Consider the following 23,586-nt stretch of genomic DNA (forward strand, 5'->3'; position numbering starts at 1 on the left):
AATCAACATTGCTTGCGCAAGTGATGTAAGAGAGAGAGAAAAAAAATTATCAAGTACCCCTAATTAATTAAAAAGATCTCCCAACCTTGGCCATCATATATTACATCATGAGGAGAAATCATTGTTGCGGCTGCTTCAACAGATAATGGGGAAAATATGGCCTTCGACCCTCATAATCACTAAATTAGAGGAGCTTACCCAAAAGAAAAACTACTTAATTAAACAATAACTAACTACTTTATGAACTCGATTATATAAAGGCTGACACATTGAAAGTAATTACAACTTGACTGACTATCTCTATCCTCTCCTTTCTCCGGCCTAATTTACATGGCTTACTCACAATTTCGATGCTGCACTTTTATCGGATACCTCTTCTGCGTCCGGGTGGTCGGAAAGAACACCAACTTATCTTCTTCAGCAGGGACCCAACTGGATTTACATTCAATAGAAGAAAAAACATTATGGATTGTACATCAAAACAATGGGAAATAAATTAGAACGTGAGAATTACTACATGATATATAGTACCTGAAACGGGTGACCATCCGGTGAAGGAATACGGAGAGGATGACCCTAGCAATCTCGTAACCAGGGCAGAGCCGTGGGCCTCCTCCAAATGGCATGAACACATTCCCGGAAATTGTCGATACCGGTTGGTTCTATTCAAGGGTTTTAATTTGATTAGTAATTAGTGATCATTAATAGTGCAAAATGTTTGGTTTCCTAACAGAGTATATATGTACCTGCCATCTCCATGGATTGAAAGACCGAGCATCCTTGTAGTGATGAAGGTCCAAATGCACAGCTCGAAACGATGCAAAAACCTGCCATCCTTTAGGGATAGTGTAGCCTGGTTTACATTGACATTGTAAGTGAAAAGAAATTAATATATGAACATCCCTCATTACCATAAAATGAATATGCATCCACCACTCATTCCAATCATATTCTAACCAAGTGATGGTTCGGATTTTATACAAACCTTTTACGGGGACATCAGTGATCGCCCTCCTAAAGATCCCACCGATTATGTTTGCTACTCGCAAGGTCTCGTTAATAACCTGCAATTAACATATGTAATCAAATATTCATAACCAATGATGTATGTATGTTTAAAAAAAGAAGAATTATTTATGTATCAGTGAATGTCTATGCCATTTGCGAAAAAAACGTTAAGACTTACACATTGAGTGAATGGCATTGATTTATAATCACTCCATTCAAGAGCTTCTTTATTATTACTCTTCTTTGCCCTAATCCCTTCATGCTCCTCCTGCAAAAAAAAAAAACCCAAAAAAAAAACTATTTTAATTTTTATCATAATTGAAAAGAAAATGGACCCTCCTCCTGTGGGCCTATGAAAAACATATTTAAATAGCATGAAAGGGTGGGTGGGATGGACCAATAAATCATGTGATGGGCACATGGAAAAGCCCATGGGCCATGTCAGAAACATCAAAAAGCTAACTAATAGCCTAGGGGACCAAAGGAACATGTTATAACCACGTGAACCCTATCTTAATTGAGTAGCATTTTTACCAAACTGGATCCAAGGATGAGGATTGAAATGATAATATGAGGGTCTTGATCACGAGTGCCCAAAGGACAATGGTTAAGGATTCACCACAATATGTAACGTATGATGACACTCTCTCACTTAATTTTTTAAAATTTATAATACATATCATTTTCAGATTCCAAAACACTTTTATGTCATTTATCTATTGGCACTAGATAGCATTTCCCTATTATGGATTGTAAACCCTAAACTACATAGACCCGCGATGCACTAAATATTTTTGAAAAAATTTAAAAAATCATAAATGTGTAGTATTTAGTATAACGAATTCAATGATATTTTTTTTATTCGAAACATCAAGTATTTGAGTTCAAATCCAACGATCTAGAATTTTCATGCCCGATTATTTTTTTTTGTTTCGAATAAAAATTATATTATTGAATTCGTTATACAAAATAATGCACATTTATAATTTTTTCCGAGTTTTCTAAAACGTTTTGGTGTACCACCAACCCAAACTACACACCCTAACCGGGCACGCCCTGCAGCCTAACCTTTAGTGCTTCTGATGGTCCTTTATCCTTGAAATCAGAGCCGCACGGTTTTCCATGACCCACCCTAGAACCGTGGGTTGAACGTAGAGTACTAAAGTAGCTGAATGACAATAATACCCCCAAAAAGTAACTTCTCGAATAGGGGTTTATTTGTCATTCTATGATGACACCCATGGTCAAAAGAAAGAGAGTGTGTGGAACAGTCTGACACTGCACGTAGTCAGATCTTTTTTAGCCGCACGTATTTAGGCGTGGAGTTAGGAGAAGCTATGATTTTGTCCGCTTACACGAATGTTTGCTTCTACTTTGACCTTTTTTATTTTTTTTACGTTCTGTACGTTTCCCTACAACTTTACTTTTGACTCACCTCACCTCATACTAAATAACAAACTCCCTCCAAACATAGTATTACAGGGGTAATGCTGTCTTTTCACACAAGTTATGAATAACCCTTATTAGAACATGAGAGATAATGCCATTATTTGTTACATATTTATTGCTTTCTTCTAATTTATATACATACATTTTTTTCACCTAAATGTGATGGGTCCAACCCCAAATATAATTGAGAGTCGCGAGTAGCTCACAAATAATATTCATGTATATGATATCTTATAGAGATCTCGAATTCCACCCTACTCATCTTAAAAAAAAAAACCCAAACCTAATATCAACCCTACATACCTCTTCTCATCTAAAGAGACTATTTGCGCAACCAGACCAAGTGACCAACCTAACTATCATACACTAGAGTCTAGCCATAATGAGTTCACATACACACACACTTTAACGTGTGTATATCTATAAGCCGACATTGGGAAAAATGTTTTGACAGGTTGTGGTAAAAGGAAACAACTTTACCACAACATGATAATGATTCACGTACTCATATTATCTTTATGAAAAATAATAATGAGTGTCCTTAGATAATTCTGTTAACAAAAAGTCTACAAATTGAGAGAATGTTCATCAAATATGACATAATGTGATATGCTCTAATCAATTCTTAATAACTGTTCATAGGATACCCATTATCAATACTCCATATTTGTATTATAAGAGAAATGATATCCAGTGCCTTATATTGAATATATGACTTAAATGTGATTTGGAATATGCAAAACTCTATTAAATTTATATTTTAAATTTAAAAATATTTGTGACAACCGTTCATCACAAATGACATACTATGCTGAATTCTTAACCATGATCCTTATGACACTAGTTGTCTCCTAAGTTGACAAGAATGAAGAAACTAGTATGAAAGCATAAAAGACATAATAATATAATGTAATGATTACCACACACACGTGTGGGCGTTACCAGACAGACATACACTAATTACTAATTATTAATCATTTTGTTTTTTTCTTTTCCTTCTCTAGTTCTCTTTAATAATTAATTATTAATAATATCAAAATGAGAATTCTTAAGAGAGAGAGAGAGTGAGCATGCAAACACACCTTGAGTTGAGCCAAAGCGAGAGGAGTTTCAGTTAAGAACTTGACCGCCAAAGTCATGATCGTCGATGTGGTCTCGTAACCGGCGACCAGTAAAGCCACCAAGAAATCCACGATCTGTTCATCGGAAAACCCCTCCTCGTCCGCCAACAGCGCCGCCAACATGTCATTCTTCGTCTCTCCTCCTCCTTCACTAATTGTCGCCGCCTCCTTCCTCCTCCGTCTCACCACCAGATTCAACGCCTCCGCCACCTTCGTCCTCGCCTAATTCAAAATTCCAGACAATCATTTAAAGATAAAAATAAATAACAAAAACAAAAGAAATTTCAATTAATTAAAAATAGATTACAGTGATGGCTCGGCTGTAAGTCGGGGAGAAGAGCCGACTAGGAAGAGTGAAAAAGCCTTCGATCACAAGCACGTACTGCTTCCTCAGCCTCTCCGTCCATTCACACGGATCGTAACTCATCAGCTGCTTCACTGTTAGATTAAACGTGATCTGCGCCGGATATCCATGTAACCGTCAGTGTCAAAATCGTAATTATACAACCGTGAGTTTACAAAAATATAAAGATTCCAATAGTTTGATATTACAATTATCCCACCTTCTTAATTGAACGCTCGAAAAATAAATTTGTGCTCCACATGTATCACATGACTTACATATTTTATGTGTAGAACTCAACACAACATCTTAAACAATTGAGATATTAACGGCTGGATCCTATCACTACTCAAGAAATTAGGACCCAGAGCACTTAATTTCTTTTTTTTTAAAATAGAATAATAAATAACAAAAAATAAAATCGGTACCGTCTTGGCTTCCTCCATGAGCAAGATCCGGTCGGACCAGGAATCCAAATTGAACCGGATCAACCGGTCTATATCAACCAAAAGATGGTTTTTAATAATCGACGAGTTCCCGAAACTCATTGTCAGAGAATGCATTCGCTTGTGCAAACTCCCCTTCATAAGCAACAACGAGTGCTTCCCTAATAGATTCGATATCGAACCGGGATAGCTACAATCGAACAGCTTCCCTTCATTTTGCAATATGAACCGGTTCACCTCCGGGTCGGCCGAGAATACGGTCGGTTCGCCGAAAACATGAGTGGTGAACAGCGGTCCGAACCGCCTAACCCGCTCGTCGATGAACGGCTCCGGATTCTCCGTCTTGTAAGCGGAGATGAGTTGCAAGGTCTCGCCGACGAAAGGTAGTCCAAGATTCCCCGGCGGCAGACGGAGGCGGCGAAGCCGGGAGGCTCGGATGACGATGAATACGGAGACGATCGATAGGAAAAAACAGAGGAGGAGAAAAACAGGAAACGCCATGGGAGAGAGACTACTGGCAAGTAAAATTGGTTTGTGTGTGTATGTATATATTGAATATGCGTGTGTCGCTATATTGTGGTGGTGTATGTATAGGTGGAGAGTGGAGAAGGAGAAAGGAAGGGAGCATTTAATGGAGGAGAGAAGGAGGCGCACGAGGGGTTATCAATCTCTCTGTGAAAAGAAATATAAGGGATTTAATGTTTTCGATTTTCTGACAATTTCTTTTATTTTTCTTTTCTTTCTTTCTGCCTTTCTTTTGTTTCTCACCTAAATTTTGATCCATAAAATGAGAGAAATAATAATAATTTTTTTTACTAATTTTAATGATAATTTTCGTCACTAAAAAAATTTTATTTTTGCTTTTATAAGTTTGTACATGTAAACTAGGTGTAGGTAGAATGGTGGATGTACTTGCCTTACATATAGTTAATAGTTAGGAAACAAATATTCGTATTTATAGTGTTCCTCTATTTTACAATGAGTCATATATTTATATACCTTAGGTTGGATTTAAAATATCTCCATTTCAAGGCCCCGTCAATTTCTTTCCAACTACACATTAATTGGTAGATTATATTAGAATACATTTAATTTGTTGAGAAAAATATCACATTGCTAAAATAAAAATTAATTTAATGAATATATTATAAGCACATAGGTTTCAATGATTTAGTAAGACGTTAAAAAATATGAGTCTTGAAAGTTATGGAAGTCCTATAATAAGTTGGGTTTGGACTTGAACTTAGGAAAACGGATAATATCTTACAATAATAGTCAAATTTGGGCAAAAGAGTCCATTGAAATTTTATAACAGTAGTATCATAGAGAGGTTGTTAAGCTTGAATATGGGTTGTATATATATGTCTCTTATTTTCATTTAGTGTGCTTGATCCGAGCCCACATGTGAGTGGGAGATTTGTTGGAAAAAATTTCACATCGTTAAAATAAACATCTAATTAACGGATTATAAGCTCATGAGTTTTTTTAACTTAGTAAGACGTGTTTTTAAAGCCGTGAGTCCTACAAGGTCCTGTGATGGATTGGGTTTGGACTTGGGAAAGTAGACTGTATCTTACAATGATGATGAAGTTTGGGAAAAAAATTCATTTGTATTTCATACCATAATTGGATTATATATCAATGAAAGTTTCTTACAATATTGTGAAAGAAAATGATGCGTAACAATTTTGGTATGATAAAAAAAATTTCCATCATCTAATTGATATATAATTAATTCATCATGTGCTCATGTCGTGTGATTTAAGATCAACTACATATTATTAATTCTATCAAAAAAAACAACCACATATTATTAATTAATGAATGCCAATCCTATAAAAAGAAAAAGAAGATAAAGGCATCAAACATGTGAGAGCTACATAGACTACATGTGGCCCTCTTTGCATCCCACTTGAATCTTGATAGTTTATAAAAAATATTAGGGATCTCACAAAACAGTTATGCTAGTAATGGATCTTGTCCCTTGATTGATATAAGTGTAGGGGCCCACAAAACCTTATGATTGAATCAGAGAGTGACACATCCACTATTGGGATGTTTTTATTGGGATTACTTATGGATAGTCCATGCTTTCTATTTCGTTATTAATTAATTTGTTAGGCCCCATAAAGGTTCCAAGAATTTCCATGGAAGGACAAGGAAAGAAAGCATGTCACACAACTCTATACTTACCTCTTTTGCGACTTTTGTCCAATGATGCATGCATGCGTGTTGTTGTGTCACACCATCGAATTTGAAGAACTAATAGGGGCAATCTTGTCATTTAATCATCTTTCAAATTCACCTAGATCATGAAAATACATAATAATGAATTTTTTTAAATGTATTATATATAAAAAGAGATTAAGGTAAGGACAATATAAAAACAAGAGTGGCAGTATTAATTTAAGGTTTAAAGTAGATAGAATGTCATTATGCCTCCTCATTTGGCCCACTAAGTTCCAATTGTAGCTATCCTACCAATAGAGAAGTATGAGAGAACAATTTTTAAAATTTAATATTATTGAGTGTCTTTTTGCTATGAACTTGCTTTAATAATCTCCTAAAAAATACTTTTGTCACTATTAAAAAATTGTCAATAGTTAATTAGCATTTTTTTTCTCTCTTTCATGGCCACAACCCACAAGGCTCTCACATATGAAGTTTCCAAAAAAATATGTTAAAACTAAATTAAATGATCCAACTTCCAAGCTTTATCAAGTTGCCACGTGGCAATGAATCATGAGGGGTATGATGCAATTATAAGGGGTGGTGGGATGCATATCACATGGTCCCACTCCCCCATTGAAGGACATTAAGCCCTCACACCCACTAGGAAACCCCTATAAAATAGTGACACCTAAGAAGATGTAATGTACCCACAACACCACCTTTTCTTAATTGCTTTGATATATATCACTCAAAGTATGGTATGATCACATCATGTGTTTTGTGTGCATTAGCCAACATTCTTAATTATGACTCTTGTTGTTTGGCGAAAAAGACCCATTAATATTTTTTCCACTAATGATGTTTGTCATCAATCATCATCCATTGAGGATTAAAGGGCTTTGATGGAAGTATTAGATTAATCCATGGTTGGATTTTTTTCCCTTTGAATTAATTAACAAATTTCTTAATATAGCATTTAATGAAGCTTAATTATTTGCACATGTATGAATGTCAATAAGAAATACGCAAAGTTTCTTAACGATATCATCTTCTATGGAGATGAAATCTTGTTATTCTCATCCAATTGTCTTGAATTCTTCACAACATTGATTCTGCTGGTGTGTTCTAGTGACACATATTTGGTGCACCTTGATGGAGCTCCTAGATCTAGTGGAGATGGTCTTTCTTGATGAAGGGGAAAACAAGAATCTTGATCCAATCCATTTGTGTTATTTTGCTTTATGTTATTTTTTAGTATGTCTGAATTTAGCCTGAGACAGTGTTATTCGGGTATATCTCAATGTTGCTCGGTATTTGTTTGATGTTTGTTCTTCGATTTTACATTTTCTCTGCTAGTGTTTGTAAATTTCTAGATTGTTAACGTGGTGTTAGGTGTAACGTTTGCGACTTTGGAATGAAGTGATGGGGCTCAAATCCTTTGTTAAAAAAAATGCTATAAACCAAAGAAGAGGTGGCGTTCATAGCAATAATTCCAAATATGTGTTGATCTCTAAAAAAGTATTGACCCACAAATATATTGGCAAATCCAAGTTGGTACAAGCCGTGCTCTCTAGCTAGTGATGGATTTACTCCATGGCCCGATCCTGTGCCCTACCATTTGTTGCTCGATTTGTCACCATCTCGTTCTTTCTAGATATACAATAATTCATGATATATATATAAGTATTTTCAATATGAATTCCATTCAAATATCATGCATGTTTACATGCTTGCCGACACATTGATCTATGTTGAGGATCTTAATTAGGAGTGTATGTGTGTACCTACGTAGATGCATACTGTTGATTGTACAACTATATACATATACATATATGTATATATGTACTTAATTTTTATCTTGACTTTTTGTTGAACATGTCAAAGATATCAAAAGGTTGATATGCATGGATTAGTGGAGTCATCGACTACCCACAAGAGATACAAAGAATCAACATATAATAGTTCATCAAGGCTAATAATATATTGGACATTAATTAGTTAAACCACCCAAACCTTCGTTTTATATGTAAGATTGAGATTATAAATATGTGGTTGTACCAATTTTTGTTTAAGTTTTTAAATTTTGTTTTCATGTGAATATTTTCCATCTAGTTTTAATAAATTGGAAAAAAAAGAAGAAGAAGAAAATAAGGACCACAAAATCTCCTCAAATCTTGTAACTCAATTAATATGCTGTAAAGGGACCAAAGAAATTAATATATTTCAATTGATTAACATTTAAGAAATTCCAAAAAAAAAAAAAAAGTTCACAAAAATCACTTTCAAGATGTTGTGTTTTACCTAGAAAATTAATTAATGTTAAGTGATCCAAAATGGTTTTAGTGTAGAGATGTCTTTTCATTCCATCCACTCAAAAACTAACGTTGTCCTTGTGTCAATCCAAAATAATGCATTCTAAAACGTCTACATTTGGCAAAATCTTTCTCATATATGATTCCATCTGGAAATATCTAAATTAATAATATTATAAATCAACTTTCGGAATCAATTGTCAAGAGAGATGTGGATAAATTACAATAATTGGGGACAACTTTGGCTCTCCATCAATCATATAATGAAATTCAGACATGACTTTTCCTGGCTTAAGCAACACATAATTGACCTACTATTGTATAAATTGGATACACGTGAGAACACAAAGTAAATCTAATTCAAATATGCCTCTAACCCGAACACCGGAAAGTTTTATTTTTAAAAGGGTTTTCTTGGTTGATAGATATTTGATCCATATTTATAAACCACATCAATGATTTACATCTCATTGATATGGGATATAAGTCTTAACACTTCCTATACTTGCGGGCTCAGTTACGTGAGACCCAATAAATAGACACTGGTAGAGGTTTTTGAGGATTGAGTCTTCACTCTGATATAATGTTATAAATTGGATACTAGTAAGAGCACCATACAAATTAAATCCAAACAATTTGAAGAAGTTGTCTACTCTAAACTCAAGGTTAGCACAATGTTGTCCTTAAAAAGGCCCTCTTAGTTGAGAGATTTGGTCTTTACTTATAAACCACAATGGTGAAGTCTTGAGCAATTGTAAATCATATGAACCTTTTTTAAAGAAATCATGTTGTTATCTTACCATAAAAATTGTATAGATTAGTCAAGTGTGAAATATAATTAAAAAAGAAAGAAAGAAGTAAATAAAAATATAATCACTTAATTATTAGTTGATTTTTAAACAAATTTAAGTGGTAAAATGAAATGTAAATATTAGGCAACAATTAAGCACTTGAGTTTGTTAATGATCTTTTTTTTTCTAAAAAAAATTTACCTGTTGTGTTTGTTAATATTGGATTGTGGAGTTGCTAATTTGAGTTTGTGCTTAATTTTGGTTATTTTATTCCCTATTACTCTTCAAAAATAAATAGAAGCCTGTAAAATTAAGCTGAAACATAAATATACTAATTTTATTATATTTTTATAGTGATCATATATAGACATATATAGAGGAATTACCTCATGAGGTCCTAAAGTGAGTTCCTAAAATAAAGTCTTAATTTTTAGGATTCACTTTTAAAGTCCAATTTTTTTCTTTTTCAAAAAACTGGAAAAAAATATATTTGTATTTTGATCGGTTTTACTAACCCAAAAATATATTTTTATTTGAAACAAAAATCAAATGCAACCTGAAATGTGTATGAAATGTCTTTTGTTTTATATCCGACGATCCACGATTATCATGCACTTTTCATATTGAATTTAATTTTTGTTTCAAACAAAAAATATGTTGTTGGATTCGTAAGATCGATCAAAATACAAATATATTTTTTTAAAATTTTTTAAAAAATATTTTGATCCCCTAAATTTAAGATCTCGTTTTATGAACTCACAAGAGAATTCCTCTATATATATACACTATATAAATATAGAATAATTATCCTATGTGCATCAAAAGTGTGAACCAACTTTGTGAACTTCAAACCAATGATTGTAATAAAACAAAACAAAAGTGGGACCATAAATTTCCTGTGGGATCCATCACATCAATGGTAAAAAAGTAGGTTCACAAAGTTGGTTCACACTTTTAATTCACATAGGAGAATTATTATATAAATATATATCAACAAAGTTATTTGTTCAATTTTTACGGCTGCAAGGAAAAGACATCAAATCAACGAAGTCAACTGGGCGGTCTTATTTTGACACAAAACACGAGATTTGAAGCGCACACGTGTGAGTGATTGACTGAGTGACATTTATATACTGGTGATCAGACACGAATGGGCATGTCAGAGGTGCACGTGTGGCTACTCATTAATGTCATGAAGACAGTGACTGGGATATTAAGAAGGGGAGAGAGAGAGAGAGAGAGAGAGATCACATTCACATGCAAGTCTTTGGGTGTTTAGCAGAACTATTTTGTCTCTTGGCCAAATGGCAATTTCTGTGCTTCTGGCCCATTCCCAAGTAGATTGAAAGGAACAACCGAACCACCATCCAATTATTATATACATATATATTTATAATTTTGTATATTCATTATTCCCCCACATACAAAATGCTAAACTTCCTTAGAATATTCTTTTGTAAGTGTACATAATCTAGTTGTCAAGACATGTTAGTTTGCCAATTAAATAATTATAATGAAAAATAAATCAATGAAAATCAGGTTTCCCGTTTCTTTCCCTTGCTTAGGGATGACAATCCGACCCGAAATTTTGGGTTGGGGTCCCAAAATTTTGGGTACGGGTTCGGGTGCCACCCGAATAAATTGTTGAGGGGATGGGTAGGGTATGGTAATGTCATACCTGGGCCCGAACCTGACTCGAACTTAATAACTCAAAAATATTTTTTGTTAAAACATTTTATCATTATAAATTTATGATCATATACGAAATTTCGGATCATACGTCCTAAACCCTACTTTCTAAACCCTAAACCGATACCCTAAGTTTTAACTAAATAACAAAACCAAAATGGTTTAGGGGGTTCCCCATCCCCGTCGAGGTCGAGGATCCACGAATCTCAAGGGGGTGGGGATGGGGTTCGGGGACAGGGATGAGGGATGGCATACCCGCCCCGTCCCATTGCCATCCCTACCCTTGCTTATCTGGTTTACATGACGGACGCTGTGAATGGAAGATCGATATATGATGACGATGTCTGAGACGATCGGACAATGGGTTTCATTGTTTGTTTGAGAGAAAGAGAGAGTGAGAGAAAGATGGGTTTCGTTGTTTATCTCATATTTTTGTTTTGAAATTGTCACATCACTTGAACCATGTGGCATGATAGGTGTATTATAGACACTTAGAGATGTTTGGTTAAGTACAATAAGTACTACCTTATATAAGCACATGAGTCAATAGTTAAAATGGTTGAAAGTTATGGTCCTTAACTATAGAAAAAGAAAAACTCATAAATATACTTATAAACATATCTAGGAATTCTTTTACGCGCACTTAAAATATATACCACTATTTTCATCATTGATTTGGAACATGTGGGAGCTAAAACAGTGGTCATCACTTGTTATTTCACTCATCCACATCCTCCAAAAATAGTGCGCATTTTAAGTTTGCACTTTAATTAGTTCGTATAGAGAATTTCTCTAAACACATATATGAATTATATATATAAATATATTAATCTGGTGAAGCCATGGTGATGAATTTGCCATACGGGCAATAACCATATCTCAAACTAAATATTAAGTTCACAAAATGGGGTGAATACACCTAGGATTACAAACATAAAAGGGTTGCTAAAGATGGTTGATCTTGTCCATCCCTTCTCATAAACAACTTTTTTTTACAAGAATACTATAGTGGGTGGGATCAGATATATGTAAAATATTCGCAATCTTCCCCACATAATATGTGAATGGATTGTTTAGGGTTTGAACCTGTGCAACTTAGTAATGGGCCACATATTAATACCCAATTGTTGTTTGTTTTTAATGCCCCATCCTTTGCACCCATTTATGTAACCTAATTATGGCACCTTTTTATTTGACAACTCTTTCTCCACTAAACCCTAATTTAATTCATAAATCAATCAAATTAGTAACCTTTTTCTCCTTCTCTAGAATATATCTAGATAGACCACCAAATGTGTTACCGTTTCCTATCTACCCTTTTCACTTCTTTTGTGTGCTTTTTTTAGCCTTTTTTTTTGTTTCTCAAATGGGAAACAATGCCACCAAATCATGATATTATAGAGTAGGTCTTACTAGCATCTCATAATTCTATTTTCATATATATATATATATATATATATATATATATTTCACATACAACACATAGGAATGTAATATACGTCATCCCCCTTCTCCTATAGAAGAAATTTCATGAAAAAAATAAAGGTAATTTTATATATGAATATGCAAGATGTGATGAGGTGGGCTTTATAGAACGCATTTTAGCCCATAACTCTTACAGATCCGTATGTTCAAACATATGAATGATTGGGTTGGAAAATAGAAATTCGTTTAAAAAGAACTTCGAACTTGTAATTCTAATGTAAAATATATTTATAGAAGAATTTATAATCTTAAGTAGAATATTGAAATGCATATATTTGGAAAAGAATGAAAAATTATATATTAAACTTGATTAGTAACTAATAATGATGATTAATATGAAAGATATTTTTCTTGATTTCTAGTTGGGCCAATGCACCTTAATTGAAAAACTTAGAATGTGTTTGGTTTGGGCAAATTAGAAAACATGGAAAATAAAAACAAAAAATAATTAGAAAACTGAAAAATGGAAAGAAGTCACTTTTTAAAATTGAAAACACGGACTGTGTCTGTCTTTATATTCCGCTTTCGGCTCCATCTCCCCTTTCAACTTCGGTCTTCTTACCAACTAAAGTTGGTTTGGTTGGTAATCGAGTGAGTTAGACATATGTGTGCTCAAAGTTGACAATCAACTGAGTTAGACATATGTATGTCTAAGATTCGATTTCAATCACAAACATAATTGTTTGTGATATTTCAAAATTTCAATCTTCTTTTTCCTCTGTAGCCTCTGTTTCATATTTCAGGAGTGCGACAAGACACATACACAATAATTTATTTTCACTGTTAAAGTATACTTTTTTTAAAAAAGAATTCTCTATTATTTTGTTAAGTGTGTTTTTTGTCTGAGTAAAAATTTGACAAGTGTATGATCTTTTGAGTTAAATAATGATGAACATTATTGCACTCTATTTTTTACTAAGTACACCGCATTTTAGTGTGTTTTTAAAGGGTTAATGAAATGTACTTAGTAAAAAACTAGGTGTAAATAATGTTCATCATAAATAATTGACATGCATCACTCAATGCATTAAAAAATGATTAAATAGAACAATTTCAATTTATGGAAAGAGTTAGCATTCTAATGTAATTGATCCACAATTTTTAATACTTTTTTTTAGAAAAGAAGCAATTTTTAATACTTAGAATATACAAATAAATTAATTTTTTCCATCACTCTTATGTGGGATCCGAAAGACAAGACAATAAACGTTTCAAGAAAACCCAATGCCGCCACATGTCACTCTTATCCATATCTCTCTTCGTAAATCTAATTTGCTGGTTATAGTGGGCTTGGGGCAAATGGGCTTAAAATAAAAATTGAGTTTCAATATTTAAAGTGGGATTGACTGTTGAGACAAATGGACTTAAAATAAAAAGACTTATTAAACTTATATAGTTATATTATATTTTAATATATATTTATATATAGGTCCAAGCATCTACGAGTCGGGGCTTCAAAATATGCCAAGCTCGTGCTGAGCCGCTCGCGGGCAGCTCAGTAGAGGCCAGGCCCGAGCTTGGCTCATAAGATAAAAGAGTCGAGGTAGGGCATATTTTGAAACCTACATGTGAGGAAAATTAGGACCAACAAAATTTGATGGTTGACTCATATATACATCTTCAAATAGCAAGAATGCATTGTTAACATCAAGTTAGTGTACGAACCATCCACGACTAATGACAATAGTGAGAACAAGGCAAACAGTAGTAGGTTTGAAAATAGAGCTGAATGTATCATGATAATCCACACCAGGTCGTTGATGAAAACCTTTGGCAATCAAATGGGTTTTAAACTTTGTAGTACCCGGTTTTCGTCCGGCCAAACAAAAAGAAAAAAAAAAAAAAAGAGAAAGGAAAGAAAGAAAGAAGAAGAAGAATAATAATGCAGAAATTCAAAATTCAAGAGCCCGTTTCATAGGCCCACATGCTTACAAAAAATTCAAAACTTGTTTCTTGGACCCATAGGCATACAAAAATCCTAAAGCCCACCTCTTAGACCGTAAGCCCATAAAAATTAAAACCTAAACCCAAAAGATCTAAACCCTATAAAATATCTAAAAAATAGGAGAATTAAATAAATAATAAAACAAAAGAAAAACCTTAAGAGGAAAAGGTGGTTCCTTTATTAGGGTTTCACAAAAGTAGGGAAAAGATAACTTGAGGGTTTTTAACAAAGGAGAGGAAAATAGGGTTTAAAGGGCAATGTTGACATTTAAAATAAAATCCAAGTTAAAGATGAGGTGAGAGTCGCCGCACAAAGGGGGAGTGGCATAACAAAAGGAGCAAAAAAGGGCTTTAGAGGTTGGGAGAGAAAAAGCAATAGGAGGCGACACAATTGAAGAAAAAAGCCGCACAATTAGGAGAGAAAGGGAGCAAAAAGAGAAATAGTTGAACAAAAAGAGGAAAGAAAAGACAACGGTTTTTGGGTGATTGGAAATAGAGAAGAAGGGAAGCCACCGAGGATTAGTGGAGAAAAAGGAGAAGAAAAAGGAGAGGAGAACCAGAGGAGAACAAAAAGAAAAGTCAAGGTGCTCCGAAAGACCAAAGAAGAAAAGGGTTTCGTTCTCTTCAGTTCCACTTCTCTACAAGAGTAATAATCTACACACATTTATATCATTCTTTATTTCTATTTCTTTGGTTCCATTTCTTTGCTGCTACTTCTGTATCTCTTTGGGTCCATCTTTCCGGTTCTATTTCTTTGAAGCATATCTGGTTTTTATGTTCTTGACTTGGAGATCTGTTTGCTCTTTGTGTTAATATTTGGCTTCGACATCCTTGTTCGCTCATTGTGTGGAGATCTAGTTTTTGTTTTCACATCTGGTTGTGATATCTAGCTTTGATATTTAGTCTTGATGAAATTATACTGAAATGTTGATGACTGATGAACTGATTTCGTGAAAGAGAAACTATCCAGGAGCTATGTTCGGTTAAAAATGTGGATTTCATTTTGTTTGGTCCAGATTGGATTTGCAGATATGTTTATAGGTGACATAAATTTTTTGTATATAATATATATATGTGAATCTCATAATGTGGTTTTGATTTAATTTGGATCTTGATTACATTTGAGCGTCTAATTTTGATCATTTCTTCCTTGTATTTGATGTTGAGCTTGGACCGGGTTTGATCCCACTTGGGCCGGACTTGACTTCGTTTGGGGCCGGAGAGTTCATTTGAAGATTGGATTGGGCTTGAGTAATGGACCGGGCTCTGTGGCTATATTTGTATTTGTATTTTTATATATCTTTTTATCTTGTATATATTTTTATCTTGTTTTTATTTGTATATATCTTTGTAAAGGCAAATATGTAATAGGGTAGTGAAAATAATGGAAATGTAGTGTAGAGTAGTGTAATTTATATTTATGCATATTTAAATTGATTAGTATGCATGTTAGGGGTTATTAGTTTAGGATGCATGTTTAGAATGTATATTAGAATTGTATGCATAATATTTTCCACAAATCCGTCAATTCAATAACCGCGTCTTTACCAACTTTTCATAAACAAATTAATGGATATTACATTAAAGTCAATTAGGAGGAGGACTTGATGACATTCAGCTCCTGCCTAGACTTTAATTGTGTTATCTTTATTTACACGAAAAAGAAATGATAAATTAATTTATTAGATACCCAAATTAAAGTTCATTAGGAGGAGGACTTGATGACATTCAGCTCCTGCCTAAACTTTAATTGTGCTATCCTTATTTAAACAAAATGTAAATGGTAATTTGATTTATTAGATACCTAAATTAAAGTTCATTAGGAGGAGGACTTGATGACATTCAGCTCCTGCATAGGCTTTAATTATGTTATCTTTTCAAATCAAAGTGTCATTTGTATTTCTAAACACAAAGATAAATTAATTTACTAGATACCTAAATTAAAGTTCATTAGGAGGAGGACTTGATGACATTCAGCTCTTGCCTAGGCTTTAATTATGTTATCTCTTCAAATTAAGGTATCATTTATACTCGAAAAAATAATGGTAACTAAATTAAAGTTCATTAGGAGGAGGACTTGATGACATTCAGCTCCTGCCTATGCTTTAATTATGTTATCTTTTCAAATCAAAATATCATTTATATTGGACAATCAACTTTTCAAGAAAAAGCACATAGATCAATCTAGGTAACCTTTTAGGGAGTTGTGGGGTGCCTAACACCTTCCCCACACTCAATAGACCCCCTTACCTATTCTCTGGTTCGTAGACCATTTTTTTTAGTGTCCAATTGCACTTAAATCAATTGGTGGCGACTCTAAACATTTTTCATCCTTCCACCGCCGGTCCGCGTCGTGACCCCGGTTGCGACAACTGGCGACTCTGCTGGGGACATTGGTTTTTATACCAAAGGGGTTGAGCCTGTATGGTTGATTTTGGTGCTTTTCTTGTATAGTTTTTATGTTAGTTCCTATTTGTATTTGTATATTAAATTTGAAGAATTTGATGAATTTGTTCAATGTTGTAGATTTCTTCATCAGATATGGGCCTTGTGAGATTTAAATGTTAGGGATATTGGTTTGTATGCCCCCGCACACACATCCACTTATCACTGCACACACATAACCCTATACCCGGGTTACTTAGTGATTAATGAAGGTTGACCTACCACTTTCATGCGATTCACTTCCCTGTATGGGTGGAGGAAGACACCTTCCTGGATTGACGTCCTCTTATGACATTAAGGGATGGGCTTTTGTGATCCAATGGAGCAAAAGCCACCTGATCCAGAGACCTCGCGATTAGTTAGTCAAACCACCCTGTGCACCAAAGATAAACCGTAGCCATGGTTCTAAACCTTCAGACATTTTTAGGTGGTATTACCCATTTTAGGAACAAAGGGGGCATTCCTATCCCTAACTATTTATTTCACATACTTATATTATGTTATATTCTTGTACATTTATATACCATTTACCTTTATCCCTTATTTACATATTCATATGTACTTGATGCATCAATTAGATTACACTTGTATATACACATTTATTAGACCGCATATGTTCATACACTTGTCATGTATATGTTAACCTAGGTTGTACCCATGTGTATGCTTGTTAATTATCCATACATGTCCATATATGCTTGCATACTCCTTAATCATCCATACATGTACATATATACCTTTCATATACATAACTATTGCACATATAATAGATCAAATTTTTTTTTTTTTTTTTTAAAATCATCTTGTTAATTGTAAGGAGTACTTAGGATTTGCACAAATAATAACCACATGCATGCATGTTCTTAGAATAAAATAAATGAGGACTAATCTCATTTTTTTTTCAAAATGCACAGAAAATCATAAATAATCATAGCGTCCAAGAAGCACCATCGACACCCCTATCAGACTCGCCTACAATCAAGAATTATTGAGAATATGGAGCAGGAAATGGGTGAGCATAGTCAGAATCAGGATATAGCTGAATTGAAAGAACAGATGGCCTTATTGATGAAGAATATGGCGCTGCTAATGAAAGGAAAGGGAGTAGCTGAAAATTCTGAAACACCAGAGGTTCCTGAGAATCATTTGCACCAAGAAGTACCAGTTTACCCACCTGGGTTCACTCCTGCGCGTAACCAATCTTTGCCTGGTTTGCACCAGCATCAATATGTTTCTCAACAGGCAACGACTCAGAATCCAGCTTACATTCATCAAGTTGATCCTCATATGCAGAACAATCCCTTCCCAATCGGTGCTGATACTGCGGGAACTTTTATTGGCGGAGTAGTGACTAAGGGAGTTCAGTATGAAGAAAGTAGCTCAATGGATGCTATCAAGAAGTTGGAGAAGAGATTAAGAGCCATGGAGGGTTTCAATGCTGTAGGGATGCTGAACCCAGCCAATTTGTGCTTGGTGAAGAATTTGAATGTTCCACATGACTTTGTACTACCAAAATTCAATTTGTTTGATGGCACTGGAGTCCCTTTGGATCATTTAACGATGTATTGTCGGCGCATGCAGCCATATGCAAGCGATGAGAAAGTGTTGATGCATTATTTCCAAGATAGTCTGACTGGGGCAGCTCAAAGGTGGTTCAATACCCTTAATCCTTTGTCAGTAGCCTCGTGGGAGGATTTGGCTGAAATGTTTATGAAGCAGTATAAGCATAATGAAGAGAAGATCCCTACCATTTACGATCTGCAGAACACAACAATGAAGAGTGGGGAATGCTTTAGGGAATTTGCCCATCGATGGAGGGATTTGGCAGCCCAGATAATTCCACCCCTTTCAGAAAAGGATTTGTTGAACGCTTTCATTGATGCTCTCCAGGAGCCTTATACTTCCAATTTGGCGGGAGGTGGCCATAATAACTTAGCTGATATGATACAGGCAGGAGAACGAGTTGAACAATGTATGAAGAGAGGTACTCTGCATTATCCCACCCTTGATAAATCAGACCCAGCTAAACAAGTAAAGGCAAGAAGGCTGAAGTGCATTCTGTGAATTTTGATTCAAATCCTGTTGTTTATGGTGCACCTACTTCAGATTATCGCACTAGAAGCAATGCCCCGAAGATGTCAAGCCCAGGAGCCTACTATAATCATAACCACACCCAAAATCCTTATCCACCCCGATTCAATGCACCATCACCCAATCAATACTCGCAAAACCCAAACACTTACCAAAACTTCCAAAACCCAAACACTTACCAAAATTTTCAAAACCCAAACACTTACCAAAACCCTCGTCCAAATTTCCAAAACCAAAGACCCAGAAGACCCGTTGAGCATTTCGATCCTTTGCCCATAACCTATGCTGAATGTTTCACGAAACTTCAAGCGCAAGGAGCAGTGGCTCCTGTTCCGGGACGGGTCCATCAACCTCCATATCCCCATTGGTTTGATCCTAATGCCACATGCTTATATCATGGAGGTACACCCGGGCACTCAACTGAAGGTTGTTTACAATTCAAAAGGATAGTCCAGGGGATGATTGAAGCGAAATGGTTGGATCTTAGTGCAATCAATAAACCGAATGTCAACAACAATCCATTGCCTAATCATGAGAAGGAGGGGGTGAATGCCATTGAAGAATTTTGTGCTACAAAAAGATGGGTATCAGAGATTGCAATGCCGTTGGGCCAGTTGTTTATGGTGTTGAGGCAAGAAGGATTAGTTGAGGAAGTGGCATTGGATACGCCCATTCAACGTGGACTTTTTGATGACGTGAAGACTTGTGAGTTCCATAGAGGACAAAGGGGACATGCTATTGAGAATTGTTGTGGCTTTCAGGAGAAGGTACAAGAGTTGATGGATTTGAAGATAATAAAGTTTGAGGTGAAAGGCCAATTAAATGAAGTCAGTGTCATAGGAGGATATTATCAAGGGCCTAGGCCGAATCACGCTCCACAATTTGTCTTGCATTATTATGTGGAAGATGCGCCACCAGTTGGGCCACTCAAACCAACGATAGATCCTTTGTACAAGAATGACAAGGCTGTGCCATGGAATTATGAGGCTGAAGTTAGAGGAAAGCAAGGAGAAATGATAGATAATATTTCTGGTGTTAGTGGAGTTACCCGGAGTGGGAGATGTTACATGAGAAATGAGCCAGAAGAGAATCCGGTAGTGGATCTTGAAGCTGAACGTAAAAGAAAAGGGAAAGCAATACCTGAAGTTGAAGGATCAGGTTCTATTCCAGCAGAAGGTCTTTTTGTACGCCCAGAGGAGAAAAAGAAAGTTGTAACTGATGTGGAAGTCCAGGAGTTCCTGAAAATTATTCGACAGAGTGAGTACATGATAGTGGATCAATTGAAGAAAACCCCTGCAAAGATTTCGATCTTGGAGTTGATAATGAGTTCTGAACCGCATCGACAAGTCTTGATGAGAATGTTAAATCAGGCGTATGTATCAGACAAGATTCCTACAGACTCTTTTAATGGCATTGTGGGAAATGTGTTGGCGTCCCATTTGTTGTCTTTTACTGAGGATGATATTCCGCCTGAAGGGATGGGGCACAACAAAGCTTTGCATATTTCAGCCATGTGTCGTGGAAAGGAATTAGCAAGTATTTTAGTGGATAATGGGTCATCGCTCAATATTTTACCAAAGGAGACTTTTGAAAAGCTACCGATTGACAGATCTTATTTAAGACCAGTGCCTATGGTGGTAAGGGCATTCGATGGAACACGTAGAGAGATTATGGGAGAAATTGAAATACCTTTACAGGTTGCAAGCGTAACTTTCAATGTACCATTTGTGGTAATGGATATCTCACCAACCTACAGTTGCCTGTTGGGACGACCTTGGATTCACACTGCAGGAGCCGTTCCCTCATCATTGCATCAGATGCTCAAGTTTGTTCATGATGGAAGGGTTTATATAGTAAAGGGCCAGTCAGAATGGATGGTTGCTAGTTTGTCTAATAATTCTCCTATTGATGCTCCAACAGAAGGGATTGAGAGTTCATTCCAATCTTTTGAAATTGCTAGTGCTAGCTATGTGAAGGAAGGACTTTCTCCCTTAAAGCCACAAGTATCCAAGGTTACGAAGAATGTAGCAAAATTTATGTTGAAAAAGGGGTTTCGCCCGGGAGAAGGACTTGGTAAGAATCGACAAGGAATTAAGAAGCCAGTAGAAATGGTGAAACATCCAGAACGTTGGGGTTTGAGTTATAAGCCAACTAGGGTTGACAGGAACCGTGCACAAGCAGAAAAGCAGGCGAAGAGGTTTGCTCGTCTGGAAGGAAAGGAGCTGGAAGCTGAAAAGGAACCGATTCCTTGGCTTTATGACAGTTTTGTGTATGGAGGGATGCAGAACAAGATAAATTTGGCTGATACTGGGGCAGTTTTTGGAAAACTGCCATTTGGAAACTCGATAGATAAAACTGGGGCAATTTTGGCAAATATATGTGTTCAGTTTGAAGAGTTCCAAGTAGCTGTGGTGGAAGAGGAACAGAGTGCGACTGCTAGACCTTGCTTTGTCATCTCGCGTCCTTCAAATTTCAAATTAGGCAACTGGACCAGTCTAGAGCTCCCAGTATCTCTCAAGAACCTGTAAGAGTAATCCCGAGTGCACTACCATCGTGGGCCCAGCTCACGGCCTTCGTTTGGGTCTTTTGTAATGAGCACGCTTTACTTTGCTTTCAATAAATCTTATAGTATGGCGATTGCATGTTCAATCTTTGTACATATTCCCTTTTCCATGAAATGAAAGTCTTTTGACAGTCATCCATATTCATGTTTCTTCATTCCCATTTGAGTTTTTGTTCTCCATTCTCAAAACCATTTTTATTCATTTCTTTCACAGGATTGAAAATGATGATAACGAAGATGACGAACTTAATGAACCAGATTTTGATGCACCCATTAGCAATGTTGAATCTGACTATGAAATAGAGGAAGAAATTGAGATTTTACCTGAAATGTTAAGACAAGTCAATCAAGAAGAGAAACTAATAAAGCCGCACCAAGAGATAACTGAAGTTGTTAATTTGGGAACTGAAACGGAGAAAAAGGAGGTTAAGGTAGGAGCTGCCTTAGAAGGAGAAAACAAGAAGAAGTTGATAGATTTATTGCATAATTACCAGGATGTCTTTGCATGGTGTTATCAGGACATGCCCGGTCTTGATACAAGTATTGTTGTTCACAAGTTGCCATTGATTCCAGAATGTACCCCAGTGAAACAAAAGCTAAGGAGATTGAAAGCAGATATGCTTTTGAAGATAAGAGATGAAGTGAAGAAGCAGTTTGATGCTGGTTTTTTAGCAGTGGCTAGATACCCTGAATGGGTGGCAAATATTGTACCTGTTCCCAAGAAGGATGGAAAAGTGCGGATGTGTGTCGATTATAGAGATCTCAATCGTGTAAGCTCGAAGGATAATTTTCCACTTCCCCATATTGATGTTCTAGTGGATAATACAGCTAGACATTCAACTTTCTCTTTTATGGATGAATTTTCGGGTTACAATCAGATCAAGATGGCACCAGAGGATCGTGAGAAAACGACTTTTATTACATTATGGGGAACTTTTTGTTATAAAGTCATGCCGTTTGGTCTGAAGAATGCCGGTGCTACTTATCAACGAGCCATGGTCACTTTGTTTCATGACATGATGCATAGAGAAGTTGAAGTATATGTCGATGATGTGATAACAAAATCCAAAGAAGGTGAAGATCATATTGTGAATCTCCAGAAGTTGTTTGATCGATTAAGGAGGCATCAATTGAAGTTGAATCCAGCTAAGTGCACATTTGGGGCAACCTCGGGGAAGTTGCTAGGTTTCATTGTAAGCAGGAAAGGAATTGAGGTAGATCCTGATAAAGTGAAGGCGATCTTGGAGATGCCACCCCCTCGGACAGAAAAGGAAGTTAGGGGTTTCTTGGGAAGGTTGAATTACATTGCCAGATTCATTTCACAGTTGACGGCTACTTGTGAACCTATCTTTAAATTATTGCGTAAGAGTAACTCTACTGACTGGAACGAAGATTGTCAGATAGCATTCGAAAAGATCAAGCAATACTTGAAAAGTCCTCCAGTGTTGATGCCTCTTGTGGCTGGCAGACCGCTTATCCTCTATTTGACTGTCTCAGATAGTTCGATGGGATGTGTGCTTGGACAACATGATTCATCAGGAAGGATAGAGCATGCCATTTATTACTTAAGCAAGAAGTTTACTAGTTGTGAAGCAAATTATTCGATGTTAGAGAAAACGTGTTGCTCTTTGGTTTGGGCTGCACACCGGCTTAGACAATATATGCTTTATCATACGACGTGGTTGATTTCCAGGATGGATCCTATCAAATACATTTTTGAGAAACCT

At 35.7% G+C, this 23,586-nt stretch overlaps 1 protein-coding gene across 1 annotated transcript; it reads right to left on the reverse strand.

Annotated features, from left to right (window-relative positions):
* Positions 1-67: 67 nt before the first annotated feature.
* LOC120014341 (cytochrome P450 90A1-like) lies at positions 68-5,037 on the reverse strand. The gene is made up of 8 exons (XM_038866261.1): positions 4,350-5,037; positions 3,886-4,035; positions 3,540-3,800; positions 1,187-1,276; positions 986-1,064; positions 747-853; positions 532-662; positions 68-432 (listed from the first exon to the last, which is right to left on the reverse strand). Exons 1-8 carry the CDS (start codon positions 4,866-4,868, stop codon positions 336-338), a joined length of 1,434 nt encoding a protein of 477 aa, XP_038722189.1. The 5' UTR covers positions 4,869-5,037; the 3' UTR covers positions 68-335.
* Positions 5,038-23,586: the final 18,549 nt, after the last annotated feature.

The sequence above is a fragment of the Tripterygium wilfordii genome, chromosome 14 (assembly GCF_013401445.1).
Source record: "Tripterygium wilfordii isolate XIE 37 chromosome 14, ASM1340144v1, whole genome shotgun sequence".
In the NCBI taxonomy this organism is placed as follows: Eukaryota; Viridiplantae; Streptophyta; class Magnoliopsida; order Celastrales; family Celastraceae; genus Tripterygium; species Tripterygium wilfordii.

Coding starts and splice junctions, on each gene's coding strand:
- LOC120014341 (XM_038866261.1), bottom strand. CDS start 4,868: ATGGCGTTTCCTGTTTTTCTCCTCCTCTGTTTTTTCCTATCGATCGTC. Junction 1,065..1,186: donor CAATGCCATTCACTCAATGT/GTAAGTCTTAAC, acceptor TGTTAATTGCAG/GTTATTAACGAGACCTTGCG. Junction 663..746: donor TCAATCCATGGAGATGGCAG/GTACATATATAC, acceptor ACCCTTGAATAG/AACCAACCGGTATCGACAAT.